We start from the raw sequence: 17,560 nt of genomic DNA on the forward strand, positions 1-17,560 counted from the left end.
CCTTAACTCCATACTTGTATATTCAATTGACAGTTTAATCTGTCTACTTGGATATCTAATAGGCATTTCAAATCCCTGATCTCCATGCCATCTGTTCCAAAATTGCTCTTTCTACAGTCTTCCACAAATCAGTAAATTGAAGCTCTATTCTCCCAATCAGTAATACTAAAAAGTTGAGAAACAGCTTAGACTCGTCTCCTTCCTTCACGCTCCACATCTCATCCTTCAACAAATACTGGTGAATCTACTTTCAACACATATCTGCAATCTAACCACTTCTCAAATCCTCCACTATCACCTTAGTCAAAAGCCACCATCAGCTCCCATCTGGGTTATTCTACTAGCCTAACTTGTCTCCCTGTTCTGGCTCTTGTCCTAAAGACAAGAGCGTAGTCATTGTTTTACTCTTCTACGGAAAGCCTGTCAATGGAGTGAGGCCTCCTCACTTGATAATGGCTGAGATGCCATTTTGAGATGCCATTTAAGAATCACTTATAGGGCCCTGTATCTCCTGGCCTCTCACTACCTCTCTGACCTCATTTCCTACCACTGTTTCCCTCACTGGCTCTACTCCAGCAACAAAGGCCTCACTGCTCTTTCCTGGATATGCCAGACAAGTTTGGAATCTTTATCTTTGCTGTTCCCTTTGCCAGAAACAGTCTTCTCCAGAACGAACATGTCAGGTGTCATTTTTCCTTCAGGTGTCTGCTCAAATACACCTTATCAGTGATGCCTTCCCAAAACCCTATGTAAAGTATAATACCACCCTATCACATTCCCTTCCTCCTTTACATTGCTTTTCTCCAAACCATGTATCAATATCACCAGGTGACATACTAAATATTTGCTTTTCTTGTTTGCTGTCTCGATCTCCCTATTAGGAGGAAGGTCTGTGAGGGCCATATCCCCAGTGCATGGAACACACTGGGTTGCCATCTCCTTGAAACTTTTAGTTAGCTTCAAGGGCACACTTGGTCTTGGCTCTATGATCTCTCTAGCTAGTCCTTTTCTGTCTCCTTGCTGGTAAATGAAAAAGGGTGGGAAGGTACAAACCCATTTTAGGAAGATAACCAGTCTTTCTTCCATACTAATCAGGCTGGGGCTTGAGGCAGCACAAAGACCAAGAACCACCTACCCTCCAGGGTACAAGACACTTTAGTGCCTTGCTTGAGCCTAGGAGTTCAAGACCAGCCTGGGCAACATGGTGAGAACCCGTCTCTGCAAAAAATATAAAAAACTAGCCGGGCTTGGTGGTGCATGCCTGTAGTCTCCGCTACTCAGAGGCTGAGACGGGAGAATCACCTGAGCCCAGGGAGGCTGAAGTTGCAGTGAGCCAAGATCACACCACTGTACTCCAGCCTGAGTGACCAAGTGAGACTCTGTCTCAAAAAAAAAAAAAAAAAAAAAAAAAAGACGTTTTAGTACCCAAGGATGCCAGAAGCAAGAAAGAACTTTCTTTCTACGTGTGTAGATGGAACACCTGTAGCAGGAAAGCCAACATATAAAAGTGTATTTGCTTTCTTCTACTAAAAATGAAAACTACTTCCTAATAAAGAGAATTTTAAAATATATTTTTTATTGCTTCAATCAAAGGAAAATATAAAATTGAATTCACCATATAGTCACAAGAACTACTGAAGAACTGAAGTACCTTATTTTATAAAGTGAACAGGTAGTTTCTAATTTATCCTGCCACGGATGGATAGTAGGTACAATTATAATAAGAAGGGTGCAAATTAACATTTTTCTACCATAAAAAACAAGGTTGGCTAAATTTGGGGAATAATACTGAAAAATGCTCCTGATAAAAATAAAAAGAAACTACAGCTCAGCATTTTCCCCTGAATTTAGCCAAACTTGTTAAGGGAATGACCAAGGAATTATCGCAGATTGGAGGAAACTAAAGAGAAATAACAACTAAATGCAACAGAGGACCCCAGACTGAATCCTGGAACAGAAGAAAAATACATCAGCGGAAACAAAATCTTTTTTCTTTTTAAAAAAATATTATTGTAACATTGATGATAGGTAAAGTACTTCTTTGGGTTTGTTTGTTTGTTTTGAGACAGGGTCTCATTCTGTCACCCAGGCTGGAGTGCAGTGGAGCGATCATGACTCACTGTAGCCTCTACTTCCTGGGCTCAATTGATCCTCCAGCCTCAGCCTCCCCAGTAGCTAAGACTACAGGCGCATGTCAACACGTCCGACTAATTTTTGTATTTTTTGTAGAGTCGGAGTTTCACCATGTTGCCCAGGCTGGTCCCTAACTCCTGGGCTCAAGTGACCCACCCACCTCAGCCTCCCAAAGTGCTGAGATTACAAACGTGAGCCACTGAGCCCAGCAGAAACCCAAAGAAAATCAATATTTAGTTTAAAAGCAAACAACAAAAACCCAAAGAAAATCTCCATTTGGTAGGAGAAGCCCTTCCTCGGTATCTAGTACACATCTTCTGCAAAAGTATTTGCTGTAGCTGGAAGTTCTACAGCTGTCAAGACACACCCATTCAGGGCTGGATATCTTTGTTAGAAGGTCCTTCCTTGTATTGCTTTGAGTTACATTCCTTTGTAACTTGACTCAGTCTAGTTCTTCCTTCTAGAACTACACATAAGTCTAATTCCTCTTTTACTTGATCTTCACAGTCTATATTTTGCCTCAAGTTTCTTTTTGAAGTGTGATATACCCAAGTTCCCTTCACTTTACACATCATGATTTTTATACCCTTTATCATTCTTGTGGCAGAACCTTCAAAGTTCTGCAGTTTGTCAAATGGCCTTCTCAGAATCAAGCTCAGAACTAAACACTAATGTAGAGCCTATCAAACTATTTCGCTTCTTGTTTTGGACACCATGCTTCTATGCCTAAAACTGTCCTTTCTTTTTTAGCAGCTACGTTACATTGTTGATCATTAAGGAATTTACAGTCAACTATTCCTTAGTCTTTTTCACATGGATTCCAATGAAGTAATTCCAGTGGAGGAGGAGAGAAGGAAGCACAGCTACTAACATGACCCTGCCATTATTATTCTCTTAATAACCAACTAATTTTGAGTGCTAACTACATGTCAGACAATTGCAATTCTATACCTACCTACACTTGACTTTTGCTGAGGTCTGAATGTGTTCCCCTCAAATTCATATTTTGTTTATTCATTTATTTTTCTGAGACGAGTCTTGCCCTGTTACCCAGGGCAGAGTGCAGTGGTGCCATCACAGCTTACTCCAGCTTCGACCTCCTGGGCTCAAGCAATCCTCCCACCCCAGCCTCCCAACGTGCTGGGATTACTTGAGCCACTGTGCCTGGCCTCAAATTCACATTTTGAAATCTTAACCCTCAAAATGATGGAATAAGAAGGTGCAGACTTTGGAAGGTGATTAGGTTATGAGGGTGGAACCCAAGTGAATTGGATTACTGCCTGTATGAAACAGACCTCAGAGGGATCCCCAACCCCTTCTTCCATCTTATGTTATAATGAAAAGACCACTGTGTAGGAAGCAGGCCCTCACCAGACACCAATTTTGCCTGAGCCTTCATCTTGGACTTCCCAGCCTCCAGAACTGTGAGAAATAAATTTCTGTGTTTAAGAACTACCCTGTTTATGGTATTTTGTTATAGCAGCTCCAGTGAACTAAGACAACCTTCTAAATCTGACTAAAGAACTCATTGCAACAAAACTTATAAAACGTTGAACAGAAACTGTACAAAGTAGCTCCCAAGCATTATTCAATTAATAAATATAAAATCTTGCACAACAGCCTCTTGAGGGTAGACTGTCACTACTAATCATTTATCCATACTTATGTGGTACGTATGCCTTGATTCTCAGTCCTATGGCTTTTTTTTTTTTTTTTTTTTTTCTCCTCAGAGAATCACACTGACAAGTGGTAAAGAGAGATGTCGAGGGTACCATTCTAAGAAAGCATCTTCACTCATCTGCAAGCTTTAATTGAAAGTCGCAACTCTCAACTGAGAAAGCCACATACACACATTTTAAAGCTGCCGAGTACCACCTTCCAGAAACCAAAGTGTCAGATCTGAGTTTCCCAATAGCTCTTCCTGGGCTGAAGTCATTTATTACACAAAACCAACTCATTATTTCCTTACATCTGGGCACCATCAATCTATTTTCCGACCTTTTCACCCTCAACATCCCCAAATCCCTTTGAAGTCAAAGCATCAGTCATTTTTGTCAGGTGTAAAACACACTGCACGTGCACGGGCATGCTCTGATGTTCACAATATGTAAAAACTTGAACATTTAGAGATCGCTTAAATCCCTGGTGTTGCATAAACGGCCTGATAAAAACATAAACATTTGCAAGGTAGCCTTCCCACATTTGTCGCTTTGGGGACGGAGGGTTCCTAAATCAGAAATGGAATGCTAGCAACACTCCATCACCTCACACAACCCCTATGCCGGGGCCAAGGGAGGCGGCTGGCAGGCCTGGAGCGCGGGCAGGCGCCGGCTCCCCGAGGAGACAGCGCGGGCTGGCGCTCCCCGACCCCTCACCTCTCTTGTCCAGGAGCCACATGAATGCGAAGCAGGGCAGGAAGCCGATGGGCCCCCACAGCACGAGCAGCGCGATGTCCCAGCTGGAGAAGCCGTAGGCCTGGCGCGCCGAGTTCTGGATGGGACCCCAGGTGTTCCAGACCAGGCCCTGAACGAACGCCAGCAGCGAGAAGAGCAGCAGCACCAGCCAGCGGCGCCCGTACACCCGCCCGGGACCGGGGACCGCCGCGGGCAGCGCCGCCGCCGCCTCCCGGCTTCTCCAGGAGGCCCCCAGCCCAGGCCCGAGCCCGGGCCCCAGCAGCGGCTGCCTCTCCTCTTCGCTGCTCCAACGAGAGCCCATGGCGACGCGTCGCGCGCGAAGCCAATGCCGGGCTCAGTCCAGGTCACCGCCGACTAGCCCAGGGCAGAATCGTACGGAGCAGTGGCAGGCGGAGGCTGCTGTGGTCGCCCTCGGCCTCCGGGCCGCGCCTCGTGCGCCTGCGCGGCCCGAGCCGGGCCGGCGGGGAGGCGGGGCAGGCGGCAAGGAGGCTGGGGTCCGCCCTCCACTCCGCCGGTGGCTAGTAGACACCGGCGAGAGGAAAGGAGCCAGGTCCCAGACTGAGGGCAGGTAGCGCTGAAAAGGCAGGGACAAGCGCGGCTGAGTCGGGGAGAGGGAAACTTGCAGAGAGGCTGTATTCGAGGAGGTTGGGCAAGGAACCCTGGGGTGTTTGGAGGAAGTGTCCAAGTTAGATCTTGTGCGTAATAAACAACTCAGTGACCTGTGCTCACTTAACCTAATGCTTGCGTCTATTTTGGGCTTATTCTTATTTTTGTTGAGTTAATAACTTCAGAAATTATAGGCAGAGGATAAGATTTAGGCGTAGTTGGTCCCAGGGGATTATCTCATAAAAATCATTTATGTACAATAAGTACTGCCTATTTTTGTTATTTTTTTTTTTTGTCTTACATATCCAAAGAGGAGATTGCAAACTAGCCAATTCCATTCATATATATGTAAACTTTTTTTTACCCATTTCGTCTGTCACTTAATAGGCGAGCAATAAAGGTATGTCCAGTAAAGTTGTAAGATTTTTGCCCCAAAGTGACCCAGATCCATCTCCAGTGATTATGATTTGACCACAGGGTAAACGAGAAGAAAGGTGGTTGTTGATCTCTTCACACAGCTGTTTATTTTGGTATACAAATCCAGAAGCCTGACAGCTGTGGATTAGTGTCCTTGAAAACCTAAGTCAAGCAATTTGGCTTGTCTGCATCGGGAAATGAGTCACAGGGAACGCAATCACAGGATTCTTTGCCCGAGGTTCGTATTTCCCGGCAGCCACTAAAATTAGAAGAAGTCAGGTTGCTACCAGAAGGGCAAGAGAGGTGTAAGAGAAGCGTGAGCTAGCCTCGCATTCAAGGCTGCCAAGAGCGGCTCGCGAAAGCTGAAGTCAGAGACCCATCCCACCGCCGGAGCCCCATAAAGCGTCAAACCTTCCCCTAAAACTCCAATCATCTAGGGTGGAGAAAAGCCGAGGCGGAAAGCAAGGATCTGACTAGAAAAGGAGACACAGAAACGAAGCTAAAACTACAGGAAAGAAGCCTAAGGTCCGGGTTAGGTAAAAAAGCGCCACAACTCAGACCACGTGTTCGTATTTCCACACCCGGGGTATCAAAACAAAGCTGCGTGGTCCCGCCCAGCATCCATCACGTGACCTCCACGTGAGCGCCTGCGTTTCCGTAGGAGGCGGGCGGGAGTCGCCGGGGCTCCTTCCTGTGGTGCAGCTTCGGGTCCCGGAGCTTGGTCCCTACCCTGACCCCACCCCAGCTCCGCTCCGCCTTGGGTTCCGGCAGAACCCGCCTTGCGGTAGCCATGGCAGCAGGCTCCGAGGCGACCACTCCTGTGATCCTTGCAGCTGGGGCTGGAGGGGAGGAAGGTAGGTGCCAGGCTGAGGTCAGACCCTGAGTACAAACCCAATACCAGTTGACTCTCGTGGCACCCCTCGTGGGGCCGTTTGCCTTAGCCCCGTCCCAGGTCTCTCTGGCCTTGCATTGGACTATGAAGAAAATTCTGTATTTTCTAGCGAGCGTGGCATTTCTCGAATTGTGGCATCCAGATTTTTGATCGTCATAGGGTAGCCTACCAGTGCTGTTTCACGCATGGGGTGTTTGTTTTGTTTTGTTTTATATTTGCCCATCGTTAGCTAAATAGGGGTGTTTTGAATGTTGGGATTAAAATTAAATTTGTGAAATTGAAGGCAACCTTTGAGATTAATGGGAGTTATCTGAGACTTGTGAACAGGGATTTTTATTCTATTTCAGTGAACCCTGGTTTAGCAAGTGGAGATGAGGTTTGGAGACCCATGAGCCTGAGATCCCTGTGATTATTTATTGAATGATTGCACCGTGCAGCGCTCTGTTCTGGATACTGTCGCGGGATCCAGAGACTTTTGAATATTTATAACAATACCTTTTCCAAAGGAGCCTAGAAAGGGAAAAGAATGACTTACTATATGTTCACCTGAACTATTCTACCAGTAGTACACTCTGTGAGGGTTGTTATCAGGAGGAGGGATCTCAGTGGAGAGAACATAAATGCTTCAAGGAGGGAATAGTTTGAGGTCGGCCTTTTTTTTTTTTTTTTTTCTTTTGAGACGGAGTCTCGCTCTGTTACCGGGCTGGAGTGCAGTGGGGCGATCTTGGCTCACTGCAACTTCTGCCTCCCAGGTTCAAGCAATTCTCCTGCCTCAGCCTCCCGAATAGCTGGGACTACAAGCGCGCCACCATGCCCAGCTAATTTTTGTATTTTTAGTAGAGACGGGGTTTCACCATGTTGGCCAGGATGGTCTCGATTTCTTGACCCTGTGATCCGCTGAGGTGAGCCTTTCTGATTGGATGAGATGGTGGCAAACTCAGGTAGTGGTGCTGGGTTCAAGAAGTCAAGGAGCAGAAAAGGATGGATGTATTTAGGGATCAGATAGTTTGCTGAACCCCCATTCCAAGCAGAAGAAACAAATTATAGCCTTCTACTATCTGACCACTTTCTACTAGGGAGACAATTCTTGACCTTCATCTATACCTCCATTGCATTGATTTTTCCATTTTCTATCCACTGCACCCCCTTATCCAGAATGTATATCGTTCCTTTGAAATTCTGTTGTCCCTTCCTGCACCTTTTTCTGACAAAACTCTTACTCTGGATGAAGTCAACCTTTTGCCCACTTTCTACCTGCACTATGCGCCTGAACTTTGCTGGAAAAAGTCCTGCACAAATTGATGACCGTATAAAGTGAAAATGGCCAAACTCTTGAATATTCAGCCAGTATGGGCTTGAGATCCCTTTGATCCTCTGTTTCTCTAGTGAGCCTACCGACTTTCTCCAATGACAAATCCCCAAACTCTATAACCTCTCTCTGCCTCTTTCTTAATTTCAGGTGATGACTTTGCAAGTCAGGTCAATTCTGCATCTAATCTGTCTACTTTTTTCCTCCTTCACTATCAGACCCACTTCAAATCATCCGCATTTTCTCACCTCAGCTACTACTGTATCTTCCTGACTTGTGTCTCTGTTTTCTATTTTGTACCCCTCTAATCCCTTCTCCATTCAGCAGCAAAAAGTGACTCTTCCTTATGTAAAATTCTTCAGTGAATTACATTGCCCTTAGAAGTTAGAATAAAACCCAGACTCTTAACCGTGGCCTTGGTTTGGGCTCTGCTGATGTCTTTAGCAGGATCTCTTGTCACTCACCTCCCCTCTCGCTTTTCACATAGCTGACTTAATCTTTAGGTTTTAAAGTATGTCACCACCTGAGACCTTAAGAGACCAAACTATCTAAAACAGTCACTGTGATTTCTCTTGCACACCCCAACCCTAGATGTTCTGGAATACAGCATCCTGCTTCTGTCATTTTACTTATTACAATCTGTATTTATTATTTGTTTTTTCCATTAGATTGTAAGTACCTTGAGGGCAGGACCTATGTCTGTTTCATTCACTGCCGTGTGCCCAGCTGCAAGTACAATGCCAGGCACATAGTTGGCACATGCCACATTTGTTGAATGAATGAATAAGGGCACTCCATGCCAAGTCCAGAGGCAGAAGGAGAAAGCATGACATTGGCCAAGAACTGAAAGCAGTGTCAGGAGTGGTAAGAAAAGAGGTATCCTAAAGGTTACCTTATGCCTGGTTAAGGAATCTAGACATTAAGATAGTAGGAAGCCTTAAAGAGCTTTAGGTGCGGGAAATAACATGATTAATTTTGGTTGTAGGAAGATCACTGTGACTGAAGGGTAGAAGATTGATTGGAGGGAGAAAGACTGGAGGACAAGGTACCTAATCCCTTTGAGCCTGAGTTTCCTCCTCTGTAAAATGCATGATCATTGTGAAGATTAGAGTTAATATGTGTAGATTATCTAGCATAGTATCTGGCAGGAATTGGATATTCAGGAATGGTGACCATTTTTATTATTAATAGAAAGTGCCAGCCTTAGTGACTGATGTTGAAACTGAAAGAAGAAATTAGAGATGTTATATAAGAGAATGAGAAAAATAAATACATTAAATAAAGTCAAGTGAAAGGGTCGGTACATTCAGTACAATGATGAATACAATGGGAGTCATAGAAAAGTTCATTTTAAAAATTTTTTGTTTATTTTTTATTTTTGTAGATACAGGGTCTCACAGTGTTCCCCAGGCTCGTCTCGAATTCCTGACCTTAAGTGATGCCCCTACTTCAGCCTCCCAGAGCACTGGGATTTCAGGCATAAGCCGCTGCACCCAGCTGAAAAGTTCCTTTTTGAGCAAACTTATTCCATGATCAAAAAGTATTTGAATGGCATATGGTAAACAGACCTTTTTCATGTGGTAAAGCAGAAGACAGTCTTTGCCCCAAAATAGCTTATAAATATCATTTTTGGCAATAAAGACATAGATAAAAAGACCTGTAGTAAAAGACATATCCAAAAGGTCAGATGTAATTAGCTGGGATATAATACTCAGTATGATACACATGAAGTACTTTGGAGGCTGAGAGGAGAAGGAACTAATAGAAATTGGGTTGGTTTGTGCTTCCTAGGATAATTTCTTGAAGATGAGCCAGGTGAGGAGACTGATTCTACTAGAGTAGAAATAGTGACAGAGAACCTGGGTGAAAAAGAGGAAGACTTGTATCCATTGAGTCCAGAGAAGAGCAGGGTAAAAACAGAAATGTTGAAGTGAAGAAGAGAAAAATTGTGGGTTTCAGTCTTTGCAGAAAAATAGAGCAAGGCACCACAAAAGTAAGGAAGTAGAGAAAGGTGCTGGAGACTTCAGAGTGAAGAAGCAGCCAGCCGTGTTGGTGCACGCCTGTAATCCCAGCACTTTGGGAGGCGAGGCAGGCAGATCTCTTGAGCTCAGGAATTTGAGACTAGCCTGGGCAACATAGTGAAACCCTGTCTCTACAGAAAATACAAAAATTAGCTGGGCATGGTGGCACGCACCTGTAGTTCCAGCTGCCTGGGAGGCTAAGGCACAAGAATCGCTTGAACCTGTAAAGCGGAGGTTGCAGTGAGTTGAGATCATGCCACTGCACTGCACTCCAGCCTGAGCAACAGAGCCAGACCCTGTCTCAAAAAAAAAAAAAAAAAAGAAGCTTTGGCATGGTCGCCATAGGGTTGAGGATGATTAGGAGTGAGTCAGTGATTGGGAGCAGGAAAGGGTAACCGGTAGAGGTGAGCATAAAATCATAGAATTGATCACCTTGGTTATGCTTGATAGCTCATTATACAGAAGTGCTTAGTTTCAATAAAGTTTTATACATTGCTAAAAATCAGGTATTCTTATACAGTTATTTGAAAAAAAAATTTGTTTAGCATCATTTTATGCCACGCACTGGACTAATCTGTAGGGAGATAAAAGTAAGAGGTTTGCCTTCAAGAATGTGATATTGTTTGTTTGAAATAACAGCTTAGAAATAATTAAAAACAAACATGAAACTACTTATTGTTAATTAAGAATCAATTTAAATTCTGAATGTGAAATGTTATTCTCATAATCATACATTGATTGAAGCATTCATTGAAATTAAAAATTGCAGTTATTTGAGTGTGATTCTGTCTTTCAAACTGAGGTTATTATATTTCTTTCTATTGGGCTGTTTTTTAGTTTTTAGTTACAGCCAAGATTATGCCTTGATGAAGAGAAGAAGAATGTGTTAGTAACTCTTCTTCCAGTGCTTCCTGAGGAAATATCTCATCTAGAGTTGTATGGAATTGATTTTCATTTAGAATGAACATTCCTACATAACTGGATTTACTCTTTTTCAGCTGGCGACACATACTCACCATGTCATTTTTGTTCGCATTTTAAAGGGCAAAGGGTGGAGGAGTTTAAAGAAAAGCAAAAGCCTGTGTTATCTCAAAAAGTAAAAAATTCCCATGTTAGAATCCATATGTAATTCATAATGTAGATAAAATTTTTAATTTCACTGAATGCTTGGTAATGATGAGTATCAGAAAAACAATACCATTTATTTTATTGTGGTAAAAACGTATAACATAAAATGTACCATGTTAACCATTTTTAAGTGTTAGTAGTGTTAGGTAGACTCACATCATTGGGAAGGCGATCTCTAGAGCTTTTTCGTCTTGCAAATCTGGAACTCTACATCTGTTAAACAATAACTCCCCTTTCTTCTCTTCCCCCAGTCCCTGGTAACTGCCATTTTATTTTCAGTTTCTAGAAATTTGACCACTTTAGATACTCCATATAAGTGGAATCATATAGCATTTATCTTCTTGTGACTGGCGTATTTCTGTTAGCATACTGTGTTCAAGGTTCATCGGTGTTGTAGTATGTGATAGAATTTCCTCCCTTTTTAAGGCGGAATAACGTTCTATTGCATGTGTAAGCATTTTGCTTATCCATTTGTCAACAGACGTTTGAGTTGTTTCCACCACTTAGCTATTATAATAGTGCTGCTGTGAACATGGGTGTGCAGATGTCTTTTCAAGACCTTGCTGTTGAATATTTTTGAGGAAAAGTAAGATAAAATAATCATTTATTTTAAATTATCAAAAATTCACTTAGGGGAGGCTAGGCTTCAATGGAAACATTTTGGTAGAAATTTTGGAGGTACATTGCAAAAACCTTTAGTATTTGAGATGTCATTCCTTCTAGTGTTAACTTCACTTAAAATATGGACAGATTTCCTTTTTCTTGCTTTAGTTTAAGACTAGTATTACTTTTGAATTTACGAGCCATTTTTTGAGGTAAAGATAAGTTTTCTGGGTTAAATGGACAAACGTTGTAAGTGTAGGAGGATGGAAAGAAACTAAAAGGCTCATGAACCTTTGGTAACTGTCCAGCATGTAACTGTCTCAGGTGCCCAGCCTGAACTTCCCGCATGTTCACTGCCACACCAAGCATTGGTATTGATAAGGCTAGGTCATAACGGCCGCGGCACTAACGTTTGTGGTTTTTTTCAGTGATAGACATCACCTTCTAGACATTGAAATTCAAAGGGTTTATGGTTAGCCATCATTTTACTTAAGCATTATGTTGCCTTTCAGGAGAATTTTCTTAGTTTGTGTTGACATTTTAAAATAGTGGCTACAAAATGAAAAATTCTTTTTGGTGTAAGTTTTACCATTCAGTCTTTAGTACTAATCCAGTCATTTTGTTAGCTAGTACTTGCACAATTCCGTCGGGTTTTTCTAACATGGCCCAAATGGTCATTATGTTTTGCCCTAAAACTACCATTCCAGAGGTTTTAAAATTTCTCATATGTATATACAATAGTTGTCTGATGAAACACCACATATATACTTAGATGTATACATTCAGAAATAAATCATCTCACTGTGCCAGGACCCAGTTTTAAATTCATGCTATATCATTATAGTGAGTCTCTGTATTGTAATGTGAGACTTACTCTTATGTCAACTTCTGAAGGTTTTTAAACATCTTTTTAATTTTTTCATTAAAATTATACCTGATGAGAGACAAGGTATAATTTCAAGATTTTTGTTATATTCTGTTAATATTCGGAGTATTCTGGACACATGGTAAATGTTCCTTATTCTTGTCTTGAAGTTGAAATCTCAGATACAAATCCAGGCCAGGTGTTAATTGACTGACACCAGATAGTTGGCATACTCAGAGAAATTAGGTTTCAAATTATCTTGTACTTTGCATTAATTTTAAAAAATTACTGAGAAGGATGCAATTTATTTGTGATGATGTTTCACTATCTCCAAAGAATTAGTTGTTAACTAAGGCTGTAATAAATTGACTGGAGAACGTGTACATTTGGAGAGAGAAAAAAATTACTGTGTAATACCCAGATCACTAATCTGTTTTTTTCAGCAGTTTCTAAGTCATCTAGTTAAAAATTACTACCTGCTGCAAGTTTAGACCTAAATACCCTTATCCTTTGAAGACTTTTGAGGTTGCTTCAGAATTTTTATAGCTCTTTGCAAAATATTTCTAGCATGGAGTAACTGGGTGCATCCGTAGGCTGTTTAATTAATAGAGGGTAGCATCGCATTCTTCTTTAAAGGAAATTGTAACATTTAAATTCATTAATTTAATGGCCCAGTTTATTGTTGATTAAATTATCAGAAGCCAAATTAGTTTTATCTCACAACCAGCTGATTGTTTTATTTCACGATGGGCCTGAAATTCTGTAAATATACTAATTTCCTGTTATTATGAACATCCTACTACTCTGCTTTGCACACACTTCATAGTGCTTTCATTCATTTAGCAAATGTTTTGGCATTTAATATATACCAGTCACTAGGCCAGGCACTCTCTCAGCAAATTTTAGTATTGGAGGTCTCCTATTAAATAATCTCTGGGATGTGTGGGATTTTTAGATCAGATAATTAAATTTTTTAAATTTAACTTTATGCTAGAGAATATTTACTTCTTTGTAGCTTTTTTGTCAAAACACTAGTCATGTGTTACTGTCACCTGTGTACATATTTATAAAAGGCTACCCAGTTATATCTACTCAAATATGAACCATTTTGGGAATAATCAAAGCCATGTGATCTATTGGCTCTAATGTAAGGTAAGTAGAATAAATAAATCCCTACCCGAAAGTAATTCATGCTTCTGTTTTTCTCTGCCCTTTAAAGTTCTAGAAGCAAAATGTTCATAGGTTGAGTATTTTACAACCTTAGAACTGTGTGTGTCAGACTGTGTGTCAGACCAGCCATGATTCATCCAGCCCAAGCCACAGAGCGCTGTATAGGGAGAATATAGTTATCCTTGAAAATGATGGCCTCAGAAAGCAAGGTGTTATACCAGCTATGAATTAATAACAGTCTTGACTAGAAGGTTTTTTTTTTTTTTTTTTTTTTAATCTAAAAGGATTCAGGAGGTAGTAGTTGGTTCAGTAGCACAAAGATGAACATATTTGCATTCTTTTGCTTAAGGTTTGCAGTTTTCTGGACCTTTCATTTGTCTCTCAAGAGGGCTAAACATTATGTCTGCTTTCCAGGCAGTATATAGAAAAGGATGAGGGCAAAAAGGCTGACTTACAACTTCGATATGTGCGCATGAGCGTGCGCGCACATGCGCATATATACACACACGGAAATTATATATGTGTATATATATTCCCTATCTATCTATTTATCTATCTGTCTATCCATATTTGGCTACTCCTGTCTGAAAAGAAGTCTGGGAAATAAAATTTTTCAGTCACTCCTGTTGCCCAAAGTTCTTTTAATAAGGAAGAAGAGAATGAGTATTGGGTAAGTAGAAGTTAAAGAAAAAATTATTCAGTGACACTTGTTAAAGCATGGTAAGGAAGACTATTCAGGACCATCACCATAGATATAAGGACTACTGTAACGGGGTCTCTCAGTTGGGGAAAGAGATTGGGCCCAACTCCAAAGACAGCATGGGCAAGTGAGAATTTACAGCCAAGGAGCAGAGTCAGTGGATGAGAAATTACTAAGAGGAAACACCAGGGGTAAGGGGAAATCTGGCTAAACCAACCTAACAGGATTCTTGCTGAAGGCAGGCCAAGGTGATCAGATATCACCTGGAGGTCGGTTGAGGATGAAAAACCTGATCAGATGTCAGGGATGGGGGCAATTCTTGCTAAACTGACTTAGCAAGGTTCTTGCCTAAAACTGGGTTTTACAAGGAAGTGCATAGATGGACCTAGCAAAAGAATCAAAGCCTGACTAAAGTTTGGCCAAGCAAAGAGTCTTTGTCAAAAGTAACTAGCACTCCCTGCCATGTGTGCTTATGCACATACAACTCATGCGCTCCTCAAAACATTCCTCTCTCCCCAGAGCACATGTGAATGATTATTTATGAATTGATCTTGAGCTTTCCTGTGTATCCTTTCAGCTTATATTTTTTCTTCTGAGTTTTTAGCCCTAGTTAAGTTGCACAGTCAATTCTCTAGAAATAGGATTGTGCAGTGGAAAGAGCACTGGACTTGAACTGAGGGGACCTGATAAATCTGGTTCCAGTCCTCTGACATCTAAGCTTCCATTTCTTCCTTCAGTTAATGGAAATGAATTACCGTCTCTGCCTGTGTTTTACAGGCTTCTTAGAAGATCAGATGAGCACTTTTAATGTAAAAGTGCATTGTAAAGAGTGAAGCATTAAACAATTAAATGTATGGTATCATTATGGTGCCTGTGTTCAAAAGCAAACTACTCATCTTTCCAACAGAATGAGTTATTGCTCTTGACTTCTCTTTTGGCAAGTCACCAAGTCTAGACAACTCAGTCTTGTGGCTACATCTGACTCCCACCCCACATCTCTGGTTATAATAGCCTTTGATATTATTATCTCAGTATTTCTTCATCTTTACCATCTCTCACTTACTCACTGCCACCCCTGTTGTTCAGGCCTGTACCATACTTATCGCTTGGCTATTGTAATAGCTCTGAGTCAACTTCAGGTCCAACTCTCCCTTCCCACCTCACATCTCTACATATTTCTAGACAGCCCTCATTTTTAGTGAGTATAGTATACTATGGGATTGCCTTATAATTTAGTAAATATTTTTCTGCTTTGGGGCATTAGGTTGTTTACATTTTTTGTTGTTATAGTGCGGTAGTAGACATTTGTGTGTGTGTATGTGTATGCTATACATAGCTCATGATTATTTGTTACAGTAAATTCCTATAACATGAGTTACTGAGATAATGAACAGTTCTTTCCTTTTCCCAGTTGTTTCCCAAAGGATGATTCCAATTTATATGCCATGAACAATAGAATACTATTTATCATGAATATATTATAGCTTTTCAGAGTGTAGGGATCAAAATATGCCACTTTGGTACATTGATTATTTGGGGTAAAAGGCATTGAAAAGGCCGGGCACAGTGACTCACCCCTGTAATCCCAGCAGTTTGGGAGGCTGAGGTGGGTGGATCACAAGGTCAAGAGATCAAGACCATCCTGGCTAACCTGGTAAAACCCCGTCTCTACTAAAAATACAAAAATTAGCTGTGCATGGTGGTGCGTGCCTGTAGTCCCAGCTACTTGAGAGGCTAAGGCAGGAGAATCGCCTGAACCCAGGAAGCAGAGGTTGCAGTGAGCCAAGATTGCACCACTGCATTCCATCCTGGCGACGGAACAAGACTCTGTCTCAAAAAAAAGAAAAAAAAAACATTGAAAAACAGCAGATGCAGGGTCATTTTGAGCTCCCTTTTTCTTCCCAAGAGCGGGAGGTAAAACTTCCATGTGAAAGTTGCCCTCCCTGTACCAGGAACGAGGAAGACATTCTTGTAACCAAAGATGGGTAATAAAGGCTGAGAGAAATCTGTACTAACAAACCTTGTTAAACCAACCTTTATCTTCCCAGTCACTTTTCCACAATTACCTGTACTCACCCAACTTCTTTGTCTTGTCTCATTTTCAAAATTTACTACTCTTTGCCCAACCTACTATATAGATGTTAAGCTCTAACTGCTTCTTTCGGTCTTCATTTTTCTTGTGAGGGCTCCCATGTACATGTAAAAATTTCTGAATAATGTTTGTATGCGTTTCTCTGTTAACCTGTTTTATGTTAGTCTCAGCTAGAGACTTTAAGAGGGTAGAGGAGAAATTTGACCTTCTGTACAAGTAGTCTACAGCAAAACTTTAAAAACATATAATAAAAAAATGTAGGTGTTCATTTTCATATACGCGGAATCCAGGCATACCAAGTCCAGGAAGATTTGGTGCACTGCAATATAGGTAACCTTGTACTTAGACTTATAGACCCGTATGGAATGGATGAAGAACTTGAATGCAAAGTTGCTGTACATGTCAAAAGTGAAAAACACAATAAAAAGCAACCATCTCAAGGAAAAACAGAAAATTGTATTCTTGGTCACATAATGTTATCCTTTACAGGGCTCTTTACCTTGTAGAGGTCACCTGAAGATAAACCAGGGGCTGCTTTTCAGTGAGACCAAGGGTGCCTTCTCTTCCTCACTGCATGCAGTCCCTGACTCTCCTGCCTTTCCCCTCTGAGCATCCACACTGACCTTCTCACTTAGAATGATGACTGTGTAGAAGGTAACAGATTGTTCTCAAATGTCATCTACCAAGGGCTTAGAGCCTGCTGACTTTCACTGAGGGCTTAAGAAGGGATTCCAAGTTTTTGTCCTTGTCTGAGAAAGGAGGCCAAACTGATTTAAGTTTTCAGTTTCTTTAAAAACAAGCCTTACCTTTAGACAAACACAAATTACTCAAGTTCTTTGATGATTCCTTCCCTATCCCTCTTCCTTTTATCATAGAGAAGAAGGTTGGGTGATAGAAGAATTTGGACTATTTATGAATTTTTCTTAATGTTTTGAATTCAGTGTAATTATAGATAAAGTAACTAAAATAGAGGGTTAGCTGATTGTTCTTGATAATCATAAATATATGTTTTGAGGGTCAGAGAGTATGAAGCATTTTTTAAACCTCCCAAAAAACTTGCCATCTTAAGACGTCTTTAAAAGAGAAACTTGCTTGTTCTTTTATTCAAAAAATACTAATCTTTGCTCTCCTATCCAAGATTAATATTTTATGATTCTGTGACATTTATTTAAATTACAGTGTTGGTTTGTACAGCTCTTCTGTACTGTTT

At 41.3% G+C, this 17,560-nt stretch overlaps 2 protein-coding genes across 7 annotated transcripts in view; one reads left to right on the top strand and one right to left on the bottom strand.

Moving 5' to 3' along the window:
• Positions 1-4,989, bottom strand: part of SLC49A4 (solute carrier family 49 member 4) — an 89,702-nt gene extending 84,713 nt beyond the window's left edge. For all 3 annotated transcript variants that reach the window (XM_015130003.3, XM_077993808.1, XM_028844583.2), the window contains exon 1: positions 4,509-4,989. In XM_015130003.3, the coding sequence (XP_014985489.1) occupies positions 4,509-4,848 (340 nt within the window). In that variant the 5' untranslated portion in view covers positions 4,849-4,989. The remainder of the gene's footprint in view (positions 1-4,508) is intronic.
• A 1,254-nt stretch (positions 4,990-6,243) lies between these two features.
• Positions 6,244-17,560, top strand: part of HSPBAP1 (HSPB1 associated protein 1) — a 47,775-nt gene continuing 36,458 nt past the window's right edge. For 2 of the 4 annotated variants that reach the window (XM_077993805.1, XM_077993806.1), the window contains exons 1-2: positions 6,244-6,424; positions 8,757-8,816. Coding sequence is in view for 2 of the 4 variants with exons in the window: in XM_077993804.1 (XP_077849930.1) it covers positions 6,361-6,424 (64 nt within the window). In the remaining 2 variants the exon portion in view is untranslated. The remainder of the gene's footprint in view (positions 6,425-8,756; positions 8,817-17,560) is intronic. The other 2 variants (XM_077993804.1, XM_015130001.3) reach the window with 1 other exon arrangement.

This window comes from Macaca mulatta, chromosome 2 (assembly GCF_049350105.2).
Source record: "Macaca mulatta isolate MMU2019108-1 chromosome 2, T2T-MMU8v2.0, whole genome shotgun sequence".
NCBI lineage: Eukaryota > Metazoa > Chordata > Mammalia > Primates > Cercopithecidae > Macaca > Macaca mulatta.